Source organism: Balaenoptera physalus (genome assembly GCF_965194825.1).
Source record: "Balaenoptera physalus genome assembly, chromosome: 15".
Taxonomy (NCBI): Eukaryota; Metazoa; Chordata; class Mammalia; order Artiodactyla; family Balaenopteridae; genus Balaenoptera; species Balaenoptera physalus.
In genome coordinates this window covers 89,862,912-89,882,369 of record NC_138894.1, presented here as the reverse complement: position 1 = coordinate 89,882,369, position 19,458 = coordinate 89,862,912, and the positions used below count along the sequence as shown (strand labels likewise).

At 49.4% G+C, this 19,458-nt stretch overlaps 2 protein-coding genes across 3 annotated transcripts in view; one reads left to right on the top strand and one right to left on the bottom strand.

The window, feature by feature from the left end:
* The window catches only part of GREB1 (growth regulating estrogen receptor binding 1), a 145,926-nt gene extending 134,023 nt beyond the window's left edge, over positions 1-11,903 (top strand). For both annotated transcript variants that reach the window (XM_082425886.1, XM_082425885.1), the window contains exons 27-33: positions 1,204-1,408; positions 2,290-2,464; positions 4,068-4,286; positions 5,573-5,708; positions 6,925-7,125; positions 7,557-7,695; positions 8,846-11,903. In XM_082425886.1, coding sequence (XP_082282012.1) covers positions 1,204-1,408; positions 2,290-2,464; positions 4,068-4,286; positions 5,573-5,708; positions 6,925-7,125; positions 7,557-7,695; positions 8,846-9,009 — 1,239 coding nt within the window. In that variant the 3' untranslated portion in view covers positions 9,010-11,903. The remainder of the gene's footprint in view (positions 1-1,203; positions 1,409-2,289; positions 2,465-4,067; positions 4,287-5,572; positions 5,709-6,924; positions 7,126-7,556; positions 7,696-8,845) is intronic.
* The window catches only part of LOC309643282 (uncharacterized protein), a 437,652-nt gene that overhangs the window by 148,095 nt on the left and 270,099 nt on the right, over positions 1-19,458 (bottom strand). The gene's annotated exons all lie outside the window — the stretch shown is intronic.

The window sequence follows — 19,458 nt, the reverse complement described above, 5'->3', positions numbered from 1 at the left end:
AGAAAGCTTGTGCACAGCAACGAAGACCCAACACAGCCAAAAATAAATAAATAAATAACTTTTTTTAAAAAAAAAGAACTGGTTATGAGCACCAGCTGTATGCACAGCTTTGTAGCAAGTACTTTGAGGAATCGAGAAGGAACGGAAGACCTAGCTGGAAGCTTGGCCAGCGGAACCTATTGCTGAGAAAAGAGTGAAAGAAAACACAGTTCTTTATATAAAAGATTCATAGCCTGAGTGTATGAGTAGCTAGGCTGTATGGCTACAATAGAGGGATTTAAGTCATACAGGAATAACGTGTACTCAGAGCACGATGTTGGGTGCTAATAGGAGAGGTTAATGAATTTGGGTAATCGATATATACCTGTTAGTTTTGCTCACCTAACAAACCATTTCCGAACAAGCATGTACTTAGCTTCTGATTCTGTGGGCCAGCAGTTTGGACTCGGTTCTGTTGGGTGGTTATCCTGGGGTGGCTTGCTCTCACTTGTGTCCGAGGTTAGTTACCAGGTTGGCGGGGGGCCGGCTGGGCTAGGGACGCCCATGTCTGTTCCCTGCGGCCTCTCCTTCTCCAGCAGGCTAGCCCGGGCTTCTTCCCGGGAGGGTTCCGAGAGAAGGCAGAATGTGTCAGGCCTCTGGAGGCCAGGCTTGGAACTGGCGCGCTGTCATTTTTACTGCATTTTATCCATAAAAGCAAGTCCCCAGGCTAAGCCAGGTGCAAGGAGTGTGGAAATAGATGCCATCTTTTGATGGAAGAGGCTGCAAAGTCACATTTTTTTTTTTAATTTATTTATTTGTTTTTGGCTGTGTTGGGTCTTCGTTGCTGCACACAGGCTTTCTCGAGTTGTGGCGAGCGGGGGCTACTCTTTGTTGCAGTGCGCGGGTTTCTCATTGCGGTGGCTTCTCTCGTTGTGGAGCACGGGCTCTAGGCGCGCGGGCTTCAGTAGTTGCGGCCCGCGGGCTCAGTAGTTGTGGCTTACGGGCTCTAGAGCACAGGCTCAGTAGTTGCGGTGCACGGGCTTAGTTGCTCCGCGGCATGTGGGATCTTCCCGGACCAGGGATCGAACCCGTGTCCCCTGCATTGGCAGGCAGATTCTCAACCACTGCGCCACAAGGGAAGCCCCGCAAAGTCACATTTTAAAGGGAGGGGGATAATTGTGGCCATGCTGACAAACACTGCTTCTTTATGCCCGTACTCTGCAGAGTCACGAATACATAAAAAGTCCGACGTTCACTCCCACAACTGGCCGTCACGAACACGGGCTCTTTAACCTGTACCACGCGATGGACGGTGCTAGCCATTTGCACGTGCTAGTTGTCAAGGAGTACGAAATGGCGATTTATAAGAAATACTGGCCCAACCACATCATGCTGGTGCTTCCGAGTATCTTCAACAGCGCTGGAGTTGGTAGGCCTTTTTAAACGTGCCCCACTCTGTAAACTTTCTGTGAATGGAGACTTGAGAGAATGTTCTAGATGTCGACGCACAATGGGAGAGTTGTGAGTTAAGTTTTATTTGGGGCAAAATGAAGACTAGAGCTTGGGAGACGGCCTGTCAGATAGCTCTGAGGAGCTGCTCCAGTGAGATAAGGGGGGAGGTCAGTGTATATGGGATTTTGATGACGGGAGATGCATGCAGCCAAGCGCACATGTTGGCAGAGGAATGCTACTGGTCACTGGGAGCAGATATCTCTGTTAATGGTTTTAGTGCTTTTCTAGTTAGGAGACGAGGCAAGAAATTGGGCTCATAAAATCGCCTCCTGAAAAATATCTAACTCTCTGAAGGCCTGTTCTGCCAGTTTTTCCCAGAGCACAGACTGCCTCCTTCCTGATCGCCACCCTGAACTCCTTTCAGGGTGTGCTGAAGGTCAGCGACCGCCGTGGCTGCTGACCGCATCCTTGTACAGGCAGATGGCGAGAGACAGTTTTTGTCCGCGTAGAGATGAAAAGACCTTTCTCATTAAGCTTTTTGGCGTTTAAAGCTATTTTGATTTGACTGTTCTTTTTGTCTTCGATGCTTGGTTATTGATTTATTCATGTTCTCAGCTGTTAGAAAAGCAAGGAGAAATCGATGTGTGTGCAAATTGGAGAAGGAGTGTTTTCTGCCCTAGAATTCTACCAAGTCAACAGCCTATAGTGGGTGGATGAGGGCTGCAGATCAGGACCCCCAGGAGCTGGCGGGGCGGGGGCCTCGATGGGCTTCCATCACGTTCTCTCCTCACTGGGGCTTTGTCCTGGCTGGTCGTCGGCCTGGGACTGACCTGGGTCGGGGTCGTTTGCCCGTTTCAGGCGCCGCCCATTTCCTGATCAAGGAGCTGTCTTACCACAACCTGGAGCTGGAACGGAACCGGCAGGAGGAGCTGGGGATCAAGCCGCAGGACATCTGGCCTTTCATCGTGATTTCTGATGACTCCTGCGTGATGTGGAACGTGGTGGACGTCGACGGTGCTGGGGAGAGAAGCAGGTGAGAACCCACACACGCACCCCACCAGTAAGACAAGTGCACGCGCTCTCTTCTCGGTGGGGGTTCTCGTCCGCCCTTCGAGGACCCCAGAGGGCGCCTCATGCTGGAAGGTGTGGTGTGCAGTGGACAGAGCCCTGCGTGTGGTGGGCTCACGTTCCAAGCTTTGCTTTGAGTTCTTAATTTAAAAAATGTTATTGAGGTGTAATACGTACAGAAAATAATGCGATATATATTCAACATCAAATATATGCGAAAAGGAAAGTGTAATACATATCCAGGTATTTTCACAAACAGAACACACACACTTGACAAACTCCCTGATGAAGAAGCAGACCAGCACTGGCACCCCAGAACCTTCCCGTCCCTCCTCCCTCCCCCCAGCCTCCTCCTAACGTGAAGCTCTATTCTTATTTGCTGTGTGACATTAGGGAAATGACTCTTTTTTGGGTTTTAGATTCCTCATCTTTCAAAGGGGCACTTAAACTTGTGCCAGAAGTTTGTTACAAGGATTAATTAAACCATGAACTGTGTGCCCGGTCGTGGGCAGTGGAGCAGCACAGTGTAGGAAAGGTTGAGGAGATCCAGCTGCATCTGAACATCATTGGGAAAATATGTCTGTGTGGTTTTACCATGAGTGTTGCAACTTAGCCTTTATTTTTGGCTTGATTTTTTTTTTTTGAGAAACAGCTTGATTTTTTGGCTTGTTTTTTTGAGAGGCAACTTTTGAGGTTGGTCCACCTCTTCTGTGTTAGTGAGTTCTAATGTAACAATTACCATTAACACCACTGCTCTTCTAGAAAAAAATGTTTTCTGTCTGATAGAGCTGCACATGCATGAGGACGGCAGTCACCGTGCTTTCAGTATTCTCACTGTCACGCTTCCGAGGGCAAGAGCTCGGCTAGGGCAGCGATGAGGAAGAGAACCGAGCTTTTCCCTCTGCCTTTCTGAATTTCGTTCTGCAGCAGCCGTTCAAGTCCTGGCATGTCAGAGCTGGCTGGGGCCTTAGAGAGTTTAGTTGAAGCCCCTCAGTTGGGGAAAAGGAAGCTGAGATGCAGAGAAGTTGAGCCACTTCCCTGGGTCTCACAGACAGAGCTCTTGTCACCCCAGCTCCCAGCCCTGGGGTTACTCCCTTCAGCAGCCCTCCCTGGTCGTCGGGTGGCCCTCACTGTCTTCACGAACATCAGTCACCAGCAGGGTGGGGTGGGAAGTGTTTACACGCTGCCTCCTTCCCTCCCCCCACCTCACTTGGAATTGACACTGGAAACGCGAGGTGGTTTGGCAGACGCAGAGATTGTGGGCTCCAGAGACAGACAACACCGTTCAAGCCAAGCTCTGTCACGTGACACTGGGCAAGTTATCCAGAGCCTCTTTTTCCTCATCTGTAAAATGGGGATGATATGCCTGTGTCATAGGATTGCTGTGAGGATCGATGACAGTGAATCTGAAGTGCTGGGCACGGTGCCTGGTGGTTGTGAGGGGTTCCTTCTGCACCACCCCGCCCGGCATGTTCAGGGGAAAGCAGCATCCTGGCCAGCCTGGTCCAGAGGGCCTTGCTGTTGTCTGCATGCCAACCAAGGGATGTCCGTCTCCTTCCTTCGAACAGGGAATTTTCCTGGTCAGAAAGAAATGTTTCCCTGAAGCACATCATGCAGCACATTGAGGCTTCCCCCAACATCACTCACTACGCCCTGATCGGCATGCGCAAGTGGTCCAGCAAGACCGGGAGCCGCGAGGTGCGCGAGCCCTTCTCCCGCTGCCATGTGCACGACTTCGTCATCCTGAACGTGGACTTGACCCAGAACGTGCAGTACAACCAGAATCGGTGAGCTCCTGTGCCACGTTGGCTGTCAGCTCAGCCCACGGTCCCAGGGCCCGCCGTGAGGGGCAGCCTTACTCCTGGCGGGTAGCTGCTCCATCCTTGCCCTCTAGGGCCAGCGAAACCAGAGCCTTTTCACCCGTAGCATTGGCCTGGTCCCTTGCTTGCAGCCCTCATGGGTTTTTGTTTTTGTTTTTTTAAATGGGAATTATTTATTTTTGGCTGCGTTGGGTCTTCGTTTCTGTGCGAGGGCTTTCTCCAGTTGCGGTGAGCGGGGGCCACTCTTCATCGCGGTGCGCGGGCCTCTGACTGTCGCAGCCTCTCTTGTTGCGGAGCACAGGCTCCAGACGCGCAGGCTCACTAGTTGTGGCGCACGGGCCTAGTTGCTCCGCGGCATGTGGGATCTTCCCTGACCAGGGCTCGAACCCGTGTGCCCTGCATTGGCAGGCAGATTCTCAACCACTGCGCCACCAGGGAAGCCCCCTCATGGTTTTTTTTTGGTATTTTTGTTGTATAATTTTAGGGCAGATTTGCCTAAGACCGTTCAACTTCCTTCCTCAATTCACGTGGTACCTTATTTAATGACTTAAATGCTACTGGGTGTTGTTTCTCTTGCTCTTTTGGCTCTTTCTCTGAACACATCACTTTTTAGGAGCGTTAGCACTGAAGGGAACTGTAATTTCCCTGTGTCACTCTCTACAGATCTATGCAGAAATGCTCACATCACGAGAAGAATCTAATCACTAATGTTTATTGAGCCCTCTACATGCCAGGCAGTGGGCACACCCCCGAGAGGGCCCAGGCAGGAGTGTCCATTTTGGAGCCAGACCGACCTGCTAGGAATTTGGGTTCTGCCACTTGTCAGCTTTGCAATTTAGGCAGATGACTTGCCATCTCTGAGTCTTGTCTTCTTCAGCTGTAAAAAGTGGCTAATATTTTTACTTTGGGAGGTCGGTTGTTTTGTTTTCAGCAAATAGATGAAGTGGTGTTTGTCAAGTCCCCCTCACGGTGCCAGGCATGTCGTGCCTGGTCCACAAGTGGCAGTGCTTCTGTAGTGTAAGCCTGGGGTGCACTCTGCTTTCCTGGTGCAGGCGCATCACAGCTTGTCCTGCTTTCCTTCTCGGTTTGCCTTCTGTGCCTCCCAGAGGAAGGTCTTTGGGGCAGGAGCGAGCCTGCTCCGCCTTCCCAGCCCCCAGTACAGGGGTGCACACTCCACGTGTCTGGTAGGGGCGTGACTGGGGGTGTGTGAGCTGCCTCCAGTCCGACCCGCCCCCTCCTCTGGTTCTGGGTAGGTTCATGTGTGATGATGTGGACTTCAACCTGCGGGTGCACAGCGCCGGCCTCCTGCTCTGCCGGTTCAACCGCTTCAGTGTGATGAAGAAGCAGATTGCGGTGGGCGGCCACAGGTCCTTCCACATCACGTCCAAGGTGGGTGTGGCCGTGTGCCTAGAGGGGGCTGCTGTCCGTGGTGGGAAGGCTGGCAGGGAGGCCACCTGGGCGCCTTTGAGTCAGTGGGGTGGGCTTGACTGCTGGGAAGTATTAGGAAAGGTTTCCGGCTGGGAGCCCTGGGAAGGGAAAGACTCCGTGAGGTTTCCCTTCTGATCTCCGACTCTTAACTGGTTTCCCGTGTGTCCCCCCCAGCGCACACGCGCCACCAGCCCTCCTGTGCGCCCTTGCCTGCCCGCACTCTCTCTCCCCACTGGTTTCCTGAGCTCATCTCTGTCACCATCTTTGCTGTTCACTTGTCCGGCTTCTCTGCTGGACAGAGCCCCTTGGGGGGCAGGTGTGGTGCCGTGCTCTTCTCGGAGCCCCTGGGACAGTGCCTGCCAAACACTGTCTGAATGGCACTGACGGGCTAGCTTGATGGCTGTGCCATCTGTCCTGGAGCCAGCCTCCAGATGGGCAGAGACGTGATCTGATTGTGTCGGTCCTGGCCGGGCAGACCTGGGCATTTCAGATGCGAAGTCACAGTGAGCCTTCGGAGATCTGTGTCTTCCAGGAACCCATACGGAGCTGGCACACCCCTGCCTTGAAGGTCCCTCCGATCCATGGGGCAGAGTGTCAGAGATGAGCTGGAGAAGTAGGCAGGACCTTATCCGCTGTGGGAAGGTTCTAGACTTTTCTGTAGGAGTAACGAGGACCCACTGAAGGGTGTCCAGCAGAGGGTTTGATTAGCATGATTTACATCCACAGTCTCTCTGGCTGTAGCATGGGAAGTATGTTGGTGATGGAACAAGAGATGGCGGCCCAGATGGCCGGGCCGTGGAGAGCGGGGGCCATGTGACTGGACAGGAGGCAGATAGGGTCTGGGGGTCAAGGGGAGATTGGCCGTTCCCAGAGGTTTGCATCCCTGGATTTGGGGGAACGTTCCCAAGGTCCATGGATTCCCTTATTTTTTTCTAGACCAGGCAGCCAATTTTCGGCGTGGAATGGTCAGTGTCTACGATTCTGATCGATCACGTGATCAGTTTTCACACGTCCCGCTTCGGTTAAACCTAATTTTTCTTAATGGAGAACTTCACCGTGGAAGTTATGTGTTCTCACATCGCTGCTCCACGGCACAGCCTTCCACGACGGGGCCACCCGCCCCGGGTCCCTGCTCAGGGTGGCTGGGAGTGGCTGACACCCGCCCTTCCCCGTGCAGGTGTCTGACAGCCCCATGGCCATCGTGCCGGCCCAGTACATCTGCGCCCCCGACAGCAAGCACACGCTCCTCGCGGCCCCCGCGCAGCTCCTGCTGGAGAAGTTCCTGCAGCACCACAGCCACCGCTTCTTCCCGCTCTCCCTGAGGAATCACGGCCACCCCGTGCTGTCCGTCGACGGCTACCTTAACCTGGGGTCTCAGGTAACTGTCAGAGGGGGCGCTGTCGAGTCCACAAATCCGGGAAGTTCCTAAACACGTGCGTCAGAACCCAGGACTTGGAATTAGAACCACTCCACTACTTCGGCCTCGGTATGACCCCACTTTACAGCTGGTAAGATAAAGGCTGAGAGGACCGAAGTGCTTTGGCCCCGATATAAGAAGTTAAGAATCAAACCCACTTCTGATGCTAAACATTTCTGATTCTCAAATGAATTAATGAACAGATAAATCTGGATAAGTCTTGGCGTTGAGTGTTAGGATCTAGATTTGGAAATAACATTAAATACTGTTTCCGTTCCTCCAAGTCTGAGCCTGGCCTGGCAGTTAGTATTTGCTAGATGCAAAGCCCTAACACAGCGTCATGGAGTATTTCATGGAAAATGACGTTTTCTCTTGGGTTCCTTTCTCTTCAGATCTCTGTGTGTTACGTGAGCTCCAGGCCCCACTCTTTGAACATCAGCTGCTCCGACTTCCTGTTTAGTGGACTTCTGCTGTACCTCTGTGACTCTTTTGTGGGAGCTGGCTTTTTGAAAAAGTTTCATTTTCTGAAAGGTAACTTCCCGTACTCTTACCGTGGATCTTGACTTGAATGGCTGTCGTCACCTGGCACCTCTGCGGAGGTGACCTCTGGCCCTGGTCCTTCTTGCCAACGGGTAAACTGAGGCTCAGGGCGCGTGACTTCCCCGACCATCCAGGGGAGCACAAGAAGGCTGGGATGGGATCCCAGGGCAGCTCTTTCCCCCTCTACCTGTTTGCGTAGAGACAAGACACAGCCCCTTTCTTTTCGGTGACTAGCAGATATTTTCAACTTTTCTGTTGCTTTTCAAGCCAGGCTCTTAGCCTAAGCATGCAGATCCCCTCAGACGTTTTTCCTTCTTGGTGGATGAGTTCTTCTTCCTTGTCTTGGGATGCCACATGCATCTTTACTTTTCTTCTAATCTTTCTCCCTCTGTAGGTGTTTTCGTGCTAGAGTGGTTGAGAGTGAGAAACGTTCATTCTGTGTGACTTAAACACATTCTTTCCAATCCAGCTGGGATCCCTAATCGAGCTTCACTTTTCCTTGGTTGGCCTTGACTCTGACCTTCCTCTCTACCAGGTGTTTAGTGAGCACCAACGTTGCATAAGCTTTGGGGAAATAGTCAGAGGTTTCCACAACATTCTCTGCTCTTGGGAAACATTTCGTCCAATAGGAGGATAGGACGTGTAGGTAGGGAGGTAGGTAGCTAGAACGAACACCCATGATTACTGATGAACGCTAGGCGTCAAGAGGCGGGAGAATCCACGTTGCCTCAGCAGAGGGAGAGTCAGGAGGTGCGTGGAGCCTGGGCGGGTGGCCGGCTGGGATGGGTGCAGAGGGAGGGTTGGGCTGGAGGGGCAGGGTGGGGCGCTTCCCGGCAGGGGCTGGAGCCGAGGATGTTGGTTTGTGATCCTGCGAGTCTGTCTCCTTCTCCCCCTCTGCTCACTTCTTTGCCAGTGTTTCTTGGTTCCATGTTGTCTCATCTGCCAGACCTGCCAAATCACAATCTCACTGTCTTGCTAAGAATTAAGAAGCATCCCCAAGGAAACAAGAGCTCACGCGGACATCGGTCCTTCCCTTGCAAGCAGCAGCATATTTTGTTCTTGCAAATAGCAGCCAGGCGGTACCTTTCCTTTGGAGAAACTCCCCTGTTTTCTTCACATACCTCTGCTGTTGTCCACACAGGTGCCACCTTGTGTGTGATCTGTCAGGACCGCAACTCACTCCGCCAGACGGTTGTCCGCCTGGAGCTGGAAGATGAGTGGCAGTTTCGGCTGCGAGATGAATTCCAGACCGCCAATGCCAAGGAGGACCGACCCCTCTTCTTTCTGACCGGACGACACATCTGAGGGAGACACATCTGAGGGGGGGGTCTTCAGAACCTCAGGCTGCTGAGGCTAAAGGAAGAATAGGAACCACGGAGTGTCTGGACTGGGACGGGACCCAGAGGTGTCTGTTGGCCACCCCCTCATGGTAGGTGCCAGGGAACTGAGGCCCAGAGATGGACCGAGACTTACTGAGACCGACGGGGATGAGTGGGCAGTGAGCAGGAACTCAAACCAAAGGCCCCTAGGTTCCGGCGCAGACCCCATTGCCTTGGCCTGTGTCGAAGTCCATCATGTGAAGAACAAAGTTTTGCCTGCTGTCACATCATCCGTATGCTTCCATGGACAGACTTGACTTTTCTCTTAGCTCTGAAGGATCCCCCTTGGCTTATCTTGTACAGGTGCCAGCATTTCAGATGATGGATATGATGTTGGCTCTGTAGGTTTCTCTATAACCTACTACAGAGCAATATTCCAAAAGAACCTTTTAACTGTAAAGGCTGGAGACAAGAAAAAATGAAATAGGTTCACTTCATAAGAATTATGTAAGTTTACTCTTTTAGAAGCTAGCCCAAAGGCATCGACTTTAATAAAGTAAAACAAATAGTTTCACTTCAGAGCAGATACGATTCTATTAAAATAGTATAGGGTAAATACCCTACCTCTTAGAAAGGGCAAAAGTGAAAAGAAACTTTTAAAAACTACAGGGGTTTCAGGAAGGAAATTAGGGTTACAGAGATTGACCTTGAGAAATAGAATTTGCCTTACAAAGGAAAGAGGACCAAAGGGCTCACTTGAAACAAACAATGAGAACAACTAAAGCGATGTAGAAAATAGTTGGTAAGAACTAGACTTCTGACTCTAATTTATTGAAGCTCAGTTTTAAGTTCCTTGAATCGCTTGTCTTCTCTTACGAGTGTTTGGTCCCTGACAGGAGAGGAAGGGGGACAGACAAGGCAGCAGCGATGTTCTGTGATGCCCACGCTCTCGCTTGTGCTGGGATGTTTTTTAAACCAGCGTGTTAGAGGGCCCCCTAGAGGCTGGGCCTTGGGCCAGGTGCTTTCACAGTTACGATCTTGCTTAACCCTTCCAGCAGCCCATGTGCGTGGAATTATTCTTCCCATTTCAAAGATGAGACAGTTGAGATGTAGAGCGCGCGTCTCACCAAGATCACACAGCCGGAGAGAAGCAGAGGCAGACTCTGGGGTCCATCTCCCCACCACATTGCTTATGGAGTGGCCCGTAACCAAAGGAAGAGTTTAAAGGTCGTCAGAAATGAAGCAGAATGCACTCTCATCCATCCACCTTAGACGTTTAAAGCACTCTCACGGATAGCAATCCGAGAAGAAATTCTTTTCAGAGATGATGCCAAAGAGTTAACGTCAATCTTTTCTTCCCTAAGAAAAAAAGTCCATGAGTATAAAAGACTTAGATCAGTGTTTCTAAAATGATCACTTTGTATATGTCATTATTCCTATCTTGGAATAAAAACTTACCTTCTTTAGTTCTACTTGTCTTTTATAAATGGTGGCTTCTGGAGGCTTCTGGGCTGCTTTCCCCATTTTATTGGTTAACTTAAACTTGGGGGAAAAAAACCAAACGAGTATTTGTATTTGCTCCAGCCTTACAAATAGAATCTGTGATGCATGGATTGTTTCTTTGCTGGGAATGAGTTGCATTGTTTTGGGAGGAAGTAGTGTGGCCAGTGGTCCTGGGGGGCTAATACCTGCTTAAAATCTCAATGAATGACAGGAGGACAGTTTTGGAAAGGAAAGAAGAACAAATCCATAAAAATAAGGGTATATTAAGATGTGGAGGAATCCCTGAAAGAGAAAAGACAGACAGAAATGGAAGAAACAGTGGCCCAAAGCGTGCAGAGAAGCCTGCCACACAGGAGGATGCTTTCAGGGGCGCCCTGAGCTTCCGAGTGACTAAAGAAGCAGGCAGTGGGCCTGGGCGTTTGGCAGGGTCGTTCACAGGGGAAGTCGCCTGGAGCGGCCAGGCTCTTTGGTCCCTCCCAGCCCTCCCTGCCGTACTCCCCACCCCGCAACCAACCTGGGCTGAGCAGCGGATTGGTTGAGGCTCAGGCCCGGAGTGTGGAGCCCCAAGCAGGGGGCGGGTCCCCAGGCCTTTGTGAAGACAAGCTGTTGGCACCCTGTCGCCACCGCAGTGTCCTGTCCCCACAGTCACTTGAGGCAGTAAATAGCAAACAGGAGCTCCCTAGTACGGAAATAAACGCACAACTAAAACTCATAACAAAAATACAGGAAATGTTATAGAGGGAGAGGTGATGAGCTCCATGAAGAGTCAATACAGCAGACGGAATCCCATCAACCAAGTGTAATTAAATTCAGGGAAAAAGAATATATTGCATCCAGAACAAAACAAGATCAGGTACAGATCTTGGAAATTCAAACCTCAGTAGGCGGATGAAATAGACCAGCTCAAGAGCAAAAGAGACAGCTGGAAGGTGCAGTTGAGAAAGTCTCTAAGAAGGCAGTACAAAGGGATGTTCCTGATCTCTCTGCTGACCCTTAACTTCTCCCTTTGTTTACTGCATGTCAGCTGCCTGGCCCTCCTGGACCACCTTGGCCACTGCCAGGCCAGCACCCACCTCTGCCCAGAGCGCTCCTCCCCCTCACATCCGCTTGGGTCCCTCCCTCGCTTCCACTGGGTCCTTACTACTCAAAGGCCACCTCCTCAGTGAGGTCATCCCTGATTGAGAGTACCTACTAACAGAACACAGTTTGTTTAGCTGTCTTTTGTTTTTTTGGTCTTTCCCCACCAAAGCAGGAATTTTATGAGACAATTCCACTGCTCTGTTCCCAGAGCCTTGATTATGCCCAGCAAACTGTAGGGACCGTGAGATGCCCATTGAATGAACGAATGAATCTCTTCTTTCTTACCTGATCCCAACATGGGAGTGGTCAGTGATGGAGGAACTGATAAAATGAGTGAAATTGAGCAAAAATTCCTGGTTTAATGGGGCAGAAGTGATTAACATGTTAATGGAAAAGGAATATTTAAATATATGTGTTAAAAACTTTTAGAGAAGCTGCTAGAAGGAAAAAACAGGATGTCCAATATCTAAAACATTAAAGGGAAAGGTAGCACTGACAACTGTATGAGGTAAGAGCAGGCTGGGGAGGGGATAAACAGCAAGAAAGCTTGGTAAATAGGAAACACATCCAAACCTATCAATAATCAAAATAATTATAAATGAATTAAAGTCACCTAACAACAGATTGAGGCTCTCAGATTGGGTCAAGAAAGCTAATCAGACTAGGACTCCATGTTTAAAAATTAAATAGGTGGGGGCTTCCCTGGTGGCGCAGTGGTTGAGAATCTGCCTGCCAATGCAGGGGACACAGGTTCGAGCCCTGGTCTGGGAGGATCCCACATGCCACGGAGCAACTAGGCCCGTGAGCCACAACTACTGAGCCTGCGCGTCTGGAGCCTGTGCCCCGCAACGGGAAAGGCCGCGATAGTGAGAGGCCCGTGCACCGCGATGAAGAGTGGCCCCCGCTTGCCACAACTGGAGAAAACCCTCGCACAGAAACCAAGACCCAACACAGCCAAAAATAAATAAATAAATAAATAAATAATTTAAAAAAAACAAACAAACTACCTGTCTTTTATTAAGCCAGGTTTAAAAAAAAGAATAGGCAACGAGATATTTTAAGTTAAAATTCAAAGTTCTACCCAGAGGGGTGAGACTGTCCCGACATGTTGTAGACATGCCAACATTGCTATGAAATATAAAGAACTGTGAGAAACACGAGAAGGTGGGTAAACTGTGTAATCATAAATGGAGACTAGTATGTCTGTCGCAGAAGCAGACAAAGAAGACCCACAGAAATGAGAGTTGGTTGACACAGTAATATGTTTGGTCTAAAGTAATTAACCTTCAAAGAGGAGAGAATTCTTGTGTAATAAAAATTCCAGAAAATGGACTGGAGCTAGATAGCAGTGAGGGTTGCATAACAGTGAATGTGCTAAATGTCACTAACAGCCAATTGTATGTGTATTTTACCGCCATAAAGTAAAAACTCTCCCAGAACATTGGGAAATATGGAATCCTGTACTTATGAAAGGCCAGATATAACAGTCACCCCAAAACCAGATAAGAATAATAAGTACACACCAAAAAACTGATTCCTTTTTTCCTGAAAACTTTCAGCAATTTACGACTCTTGCAGTAAAGGAGGAGAAATCATGCTACAAGAGCAACATTTATATGGATGTCTGAGTTCTTGACGCAGGATGTGGCAGAGGGCACGGAATCTGAAATCGGGAGACTTGGGTTCATGCCTTGGCTCCTTTGCCAAGTCATCCAGCTCCCTGGAGACTATGTTAGCTGTGAAATCAGCAACAGTGAGTAGCAAACTTTCTTGAGCATCTACTATGGTTAGGCATTTTACTAGATGGCTAATTGTCCATTATTTCATTTAGTCGTCACAATCACACTTGAAGTCGATATCATTGGTATCATTTTACAGAGTAAGAAACTAGGGCTCAGAGAGGCTAAGTGACTTGTCTGAGATCACACACCTCTCAAGTGACAGAACAAATCTAGATTCATGCCTGCAGGTGTAAGGATGGTTTCACTAACATCACAGCTGTGTGCTATCTTGAGTTATTTACTTCCCCCAAATGCTGTATATTAGAAGGCACTGTTGGCTCCTAAGATTCTGTGTGCAATAAAAAATACTGATCCAGAATTTTCTCACTGGGTTGCCTGTTGAATGTGGTGCTGGATTCAAGCATGTACCAAATGCACCACATTATGTGCCATCCAGAGTCTAGGCAATCCCAGCATTAAGGTTTAGAAACCACTTTCAATAAAGAAGTTTGCATGAAACCTCCCACGTCTGGCTTCAGATTCTGCAGACAGCTCTTCTTTAGGGGAAAACCATGAACCAAGGGCAAGTCCAGTGTCTACGGCTGCTGTTTCTTTTTCAGTCTACTTGCTTAGGCAGACTTCCAGCTCAGAAGGAATTAGCATTTTAATTAGCAAACCAGTTGGGAAGGCCAGTGCAGAGTTTTCAAGCCCTTCAGGTCTAGAGAAGAAACAGAAATTCTAAGACTGCATTTGTCATTCACCGAATAGACTGTCCCAGTTTCCTTTTGCCTTTCTTCTAGAACTCAGGCGAGCACCAATTTTTCTCTCTTAGGATCTTTTGCTCTATGAAAGGGTGTTTCCTAGGGGTGGCAATCCACCCTACCAAGAAGGGTGGGCTTTGGGTGGTGTTGTGAGTTGAATTGTGTCCCCCAAAAAGATATACTGAAGTTGTAACCCCCAGTCGTTCAGAATGTGAGTTTAATTGGAAATAGGGTTGTTGTGATGTAATTAGTTGAGATGAGGTCATATTGGAGTGAAGTGGGGCCCTAATCCAGTGTGACTGGTGTCTTTATAAGAAGACAATAAAGAGAAACAGAGGGAGAACACCATGGGGCCCTGGAGACAGAGACTGGAGTGATCAATCTACAAACTAAAGAATTCCAGGGATTGCTGGGAACCAACAGAAGCTGGGAGACAAGGAAGGATTCTTCACTAGAGCCTTAGGAGGGCATAGCCGGCTGACACCTTGATATTGAGCTTGTAGCTTCCAGAACTGTGAGAGGATACATTTCTGTTGTTTTAAGCCCACTACCTTGTGGCACTTTGTTACATGCAAGCCCTAGGAAATCAACACAGGTGGGCAATGCATACTTCATCTTTCAAAGTTTGGCAAAGTTTGGCAAAGGCTTCCTAGGATCCTGGTATGAGGTTGTCGTGGCTGTAAGACTAAGACTTAGGAAAGGAACACTTTTGGGGTCTCTTGATCTTGGCCAAGCAGGCAAACAAGTAGACCAAACAACCACACAAATAGATACAGCTTATTTTTTTAAAACACAGAATTGTAGGACTTCCCTGGTTGGGGGCGCAGTGGTTAAGAATCCGCCCGCCAATGCAGGGGACACGGGTTCAATCCCTCGTCCGGGAAGATCCCACATGACGCGGAACAACTAAGCCCATGCGCCACAACTACTGAGCCTGTGCTCTAGAGCCCACGAGCCACAACTACTGAGCCTCCGTGCTGCAACTACTGAAGCCCACGCACCTAGAGCCCACGCTCCACAACAAGAGAAGCCACCGCAGTGAGAAGCCCGCGCACTGCAACGAAGAGTAGCCCCTCCTCACCGCAACTAGAGAAAGCCCGCGTGCAGCAACGAAGACCCAACGCAGCCAAAAATAAATAAATTAAATAAATAAATTTAAAAAATACAGAATTGTAAAGATAGGCTGCATTCAGGAGCCAAGAGCTTCCCTTTATATTAATAACGGCTACTACCCATTGAGCTCTTTAAGTGCTACATACACACTTTTCCAAGCATTTTTTCATGTTTGATGTCATTTAATTCTTCACATCCAGAGGATAGTTGTTATCGTGTCTGTTTCACAGATGTGGGCAGGAGGCCCAAGCAGGTGAAGGAATTTGCTGGTAAGTGACAGAGGCAGGATCCACCTCCAGGCCTGTCTGAGCCTGGACTGCAGGTGCTTTAGTCAATGCCCAGTGCTTCTACCTGGGGCCCCAGCAAGGGGAATTTGATTTCTATTTGAAATTTGTTATTTAGATATTATACAAACAACATTATGCCAACAAATAAGGAAAAAAAAAAAAAAGTTTCATAGTCCTTTTTCTACCAGACATTTCTGAGTGTCTGCTGCGTGCCAGGCACTAAACTCAGATCCTGGGATGAAGGTGGCAGAAACCACCCTTATTCTTAGGTCACTCATGCCTCCATAGCAAACTCAGCATCTTCTAAACGCCTCATTCTAGACCTTTTCTCTGAATCGGAATGACTTGTGCATACTATAATTTTGCATTCTGTTTCCCTGTTTAGTTAATAGTAAAACCACAATATGTTTATACTGCTAAGTACGTCTCATTATTTGTTTATGGTGGCCTAACACATAGGATTTGTTTGAATAGATGATCATGAATCATTCGATTCCTTAAGGCTGAGCCTTTAGTTTCTTATCATCTTTTGTCATCAGACTCTTGGGAAGTAGTGTGATGCAGCGGGGCGTACCTGGCTCCTGAGTCTGAGTTTCCAAGTAATGGGGCAAGACTTGTCTTAACCTCTCTTTGCTTCCATTTCCCCACATGTAAAATAACAAAAGTAATAACAGTGTTTCCAGGCAGGATGTAAGGGGCAGGCATCATGAGTGATTAACCTGCTTGGTCCAGAGCCTGCTGGTAAATGCCCCATGAAGAGCATGGCAACACACCTGTGTGCCCACAGAGGGGCTTTTCTTCCTTGGCAAACTGCCTTAAAGGAAAATTCCAGCAGGTGAAACATAGGCTCTAAGTTTTTGAACATTTCTCTAGCTTCCAAAGTTTCTTGTCTGTTTCCTTTCTAGGAGGGCACTCTGATTTTCTCTCCCTCCACTGTCTGAGCACATCGGTCACACCTGGTTTCTGGTGGCAATATGGGCTCTTGTCATTGACATTTTGAAATTAATGTATTCGCCATAAAATGTTGCATCACTATTGTTTAGATCGTTGTTTCTTTAGGAACTTTTGAGGCTGAACGTATTTCCTCTGGTGTGTTTCTTGGCCTTTGAGGTCTTGGTGCTTTCCTTAATGATTTGCATGAGATCTTTGGATAACATGTAAAGTAACTCCTTATGTATCGTTCATGTTTTCTTAAATTGTTTTCTCAATATGTTTTTCTTTAAATTTTGGTCCTGCTGTTCTTTGCTATTCACAGGGCCTCCTGTAAGGGTTTACCCAGTTACCAGGTTTTACCCAGTTTGAGGTCTAGAGTGATGACAATGACAATAGTGACAACTAGTATTTATTGGGCATTTACTGTATGCCAGGCACTGTGATTGGAGCTTTTCATTCTTTCTCATTTCATCATTACGAATTGATTATTAGGTACTATATATGCATAATCTCTTATCTGAAACCCTTGGGATCAGATGTATCAATATTTTGCGATTCAGAGTATTTGACTTTTTGAAAAGTAACATGGTTCATATACCGCTGACCACAGCAACCCTAACAGGGTGTTATGGACTTAATGTTGGCATCCCTCAAAATTCATATGTTGAAGGCATAACCCCCACTGTGGCTGTATCTGGACATGGGGCCTCTAAGGAAGTAATTCAGGTTAATTACTGATGAAGTAAGTTCATCATAATGAGGTCATAAAGATGGGGCCCTGATCCAGCAGGATTAATATCCTTGTAAGAAGAGACGCCTGAGAGCTCTCTCTCTCCCCCGACACATGCACAAAGGTCATGTGGACACACAGCGAGATGGCCGCTGCCCCCTAGCCAGGAGAAGCCTCAGAATGAAATATAAACTTGTCAGCACCTTGATCTTTGCAGCCTCCAAAGCTGGGAGAAAATAAACGTCTGTTGTTTAAGCCCCCCAGTCTGTGTTGTTTGGTGATGGCAGCCCGAGCTGACACGCAGGAACTTGGAGCATCCCATAATCAAACACAGTCACGTTTCTGCAGCAAAATGTACATATACTTCTATGAAGAAGGATAACTAAGGGCTGTACATTGCTTCAAATCCAAGTCAGTTTTTGCTGATCTAAATTATTTTTAAAAACTGGATTTAAGGGCTTTTGCTCCACCAGTTTTATAGATGAAAAAACAGGCTCAGGGAAATTCCTCTGCCCAGGGTGGGCTCATCCAAGTGATGAGGCCAGGCCCCAAACCAGGTCTGCCCCAGGCCGGGGCCCGAGTCCTGGGCCGACTGGACCCTGCTGATTCAATTGCTTCTGTACCCCCTGATGGAGCTGCACCAAAGTTTGTATTTTGAGCCGCTTCTTGCTCTTTCCTACTTCACGGTGCTCTGTGAGCTTTCGCTAGAATGAAGGAGGGTGCCCTCCCCCGCCTTCACTAAGGAGCTCCAGAGATGGGCCTTTAAGATCAGCCCACAGTGATCCTCAGCCAATGCGGTGGAGCCCAGGCACACGGGGCAGAGAGGGGGTGCCCACCCTCCACGTGTCGGTCTGGAGTCCGTCCTCTTCCATCCACCAGGCGATCTCGTGCCCGACCCTCGGAGCCGCCTGACGAGAGGTTCCCAAGACCAGCACGGTGTGGCTCCTTCTTTCCAGGTGGCCCTTCCTCTCCCTGACGAGGAGGGTGGTGGGCTCTGTGTAGGCTCTCTCTGAAGTATGTTGTCATCGCCTCCGGCCTTTTCTCAAGGGCTTGGGGGCTGGGGGCCGGGACGGTCACCTCCCGGTCATGCAGTGGCCACCGCACAGCACCCCAGGCCATGTGCCCGGGCTGGGCCTTCCTCCTGGCCACCTTTCCTGTCTTCCTTTGCCTGCTCTAGCTTCTCACCTCCAACAGGGTACTCGCCCAGGCGTGTGTGCATGTAGTGTGTGTGAGGTGTGTGGCGTGATATGTGTGCGTGTGTGTGTGTGTGCGTGATGTGTGTGGGATGTATCTGTGTGACGTTTGCCCGTGATGTGTGTGCACAGGTGCTGGTTCCAGGACTGGGGACCAGGGTGAGTGATGGGCGGAGTTCAGGGAAACGTCAGCACAGTTAATCAGAAAGAACCTTTTTATCTTTTTAAATTTTATTTATTTATTTATTTTTGGCCGCATTGGGTCTTCGTTGCTGCGGCGCGGACTTTTCTCTAGTTGTGGTGAGTGGGGGCTGCTCTTCATTGCGGTGCGCGGGCTTCTCATGGCGGTGGCTTCTCTTGTTGCGGAGCACGGGCTCTAGGCGCGTGGGCTTCAGTAGTTGTGGCTTGCGGGCTTCAGTAGTTGTGTCTCGCGGGCTCTAGAGCGCAGGCTCAGTAGTTGTGGCGCACGGGCTTAGCTGCTCCACGGCATGTGGGATCTTCCCAGACCAGGGCTCGAACCCGTGTCCCCTGCATTGGCGGGTGGATTCTTAACCACTGCGCCACCAGCGAAGCCCCAGAAACCTTTTCTTGGCCCTTCTGCTCTGCGCTTCACTTTTCTCTTCCTGCCCCTTTGCAGATCTGTGGCTTCAATGGCAACAGACAGGAAAACCACCCTTTCTCTCTGGGCTCAGGCCTCACAAGCCTTCAGGGGCAAGGCTGGCCGCGTCAAGCAGGACTTGACCCTGTGCAGGCAGGAGAGGGGCTGAGGCCTGCGGGGAAATGGAGGGAGCCTGCTCTGACAAAAAGAATGGAAATGCAACCTTTCCGAACACTGCTGGCCAGAGCACGTCTGTGGGGCTGTTCTCCAGAGCAGGCAGCCCTGCCGTCGTCCCACGGCTGCACCAGCTGCCTCACGTCAGGCAGACACACAGGCCCAAGGCCAGAGAGGGCAGCTGGTGACTCCAGGCTCTCTAGAGCCCACAGAACGCTCCTGCTGGGGTGAATGGCTGCTCCCTTACTTGGAGCGACTGGACGATTTTACTACAACTTATGTGATCTAACAAGGCAGTCAGCTCTGGGCACTGTTGATTTGTCATTTGCGGAAATTCAGGAG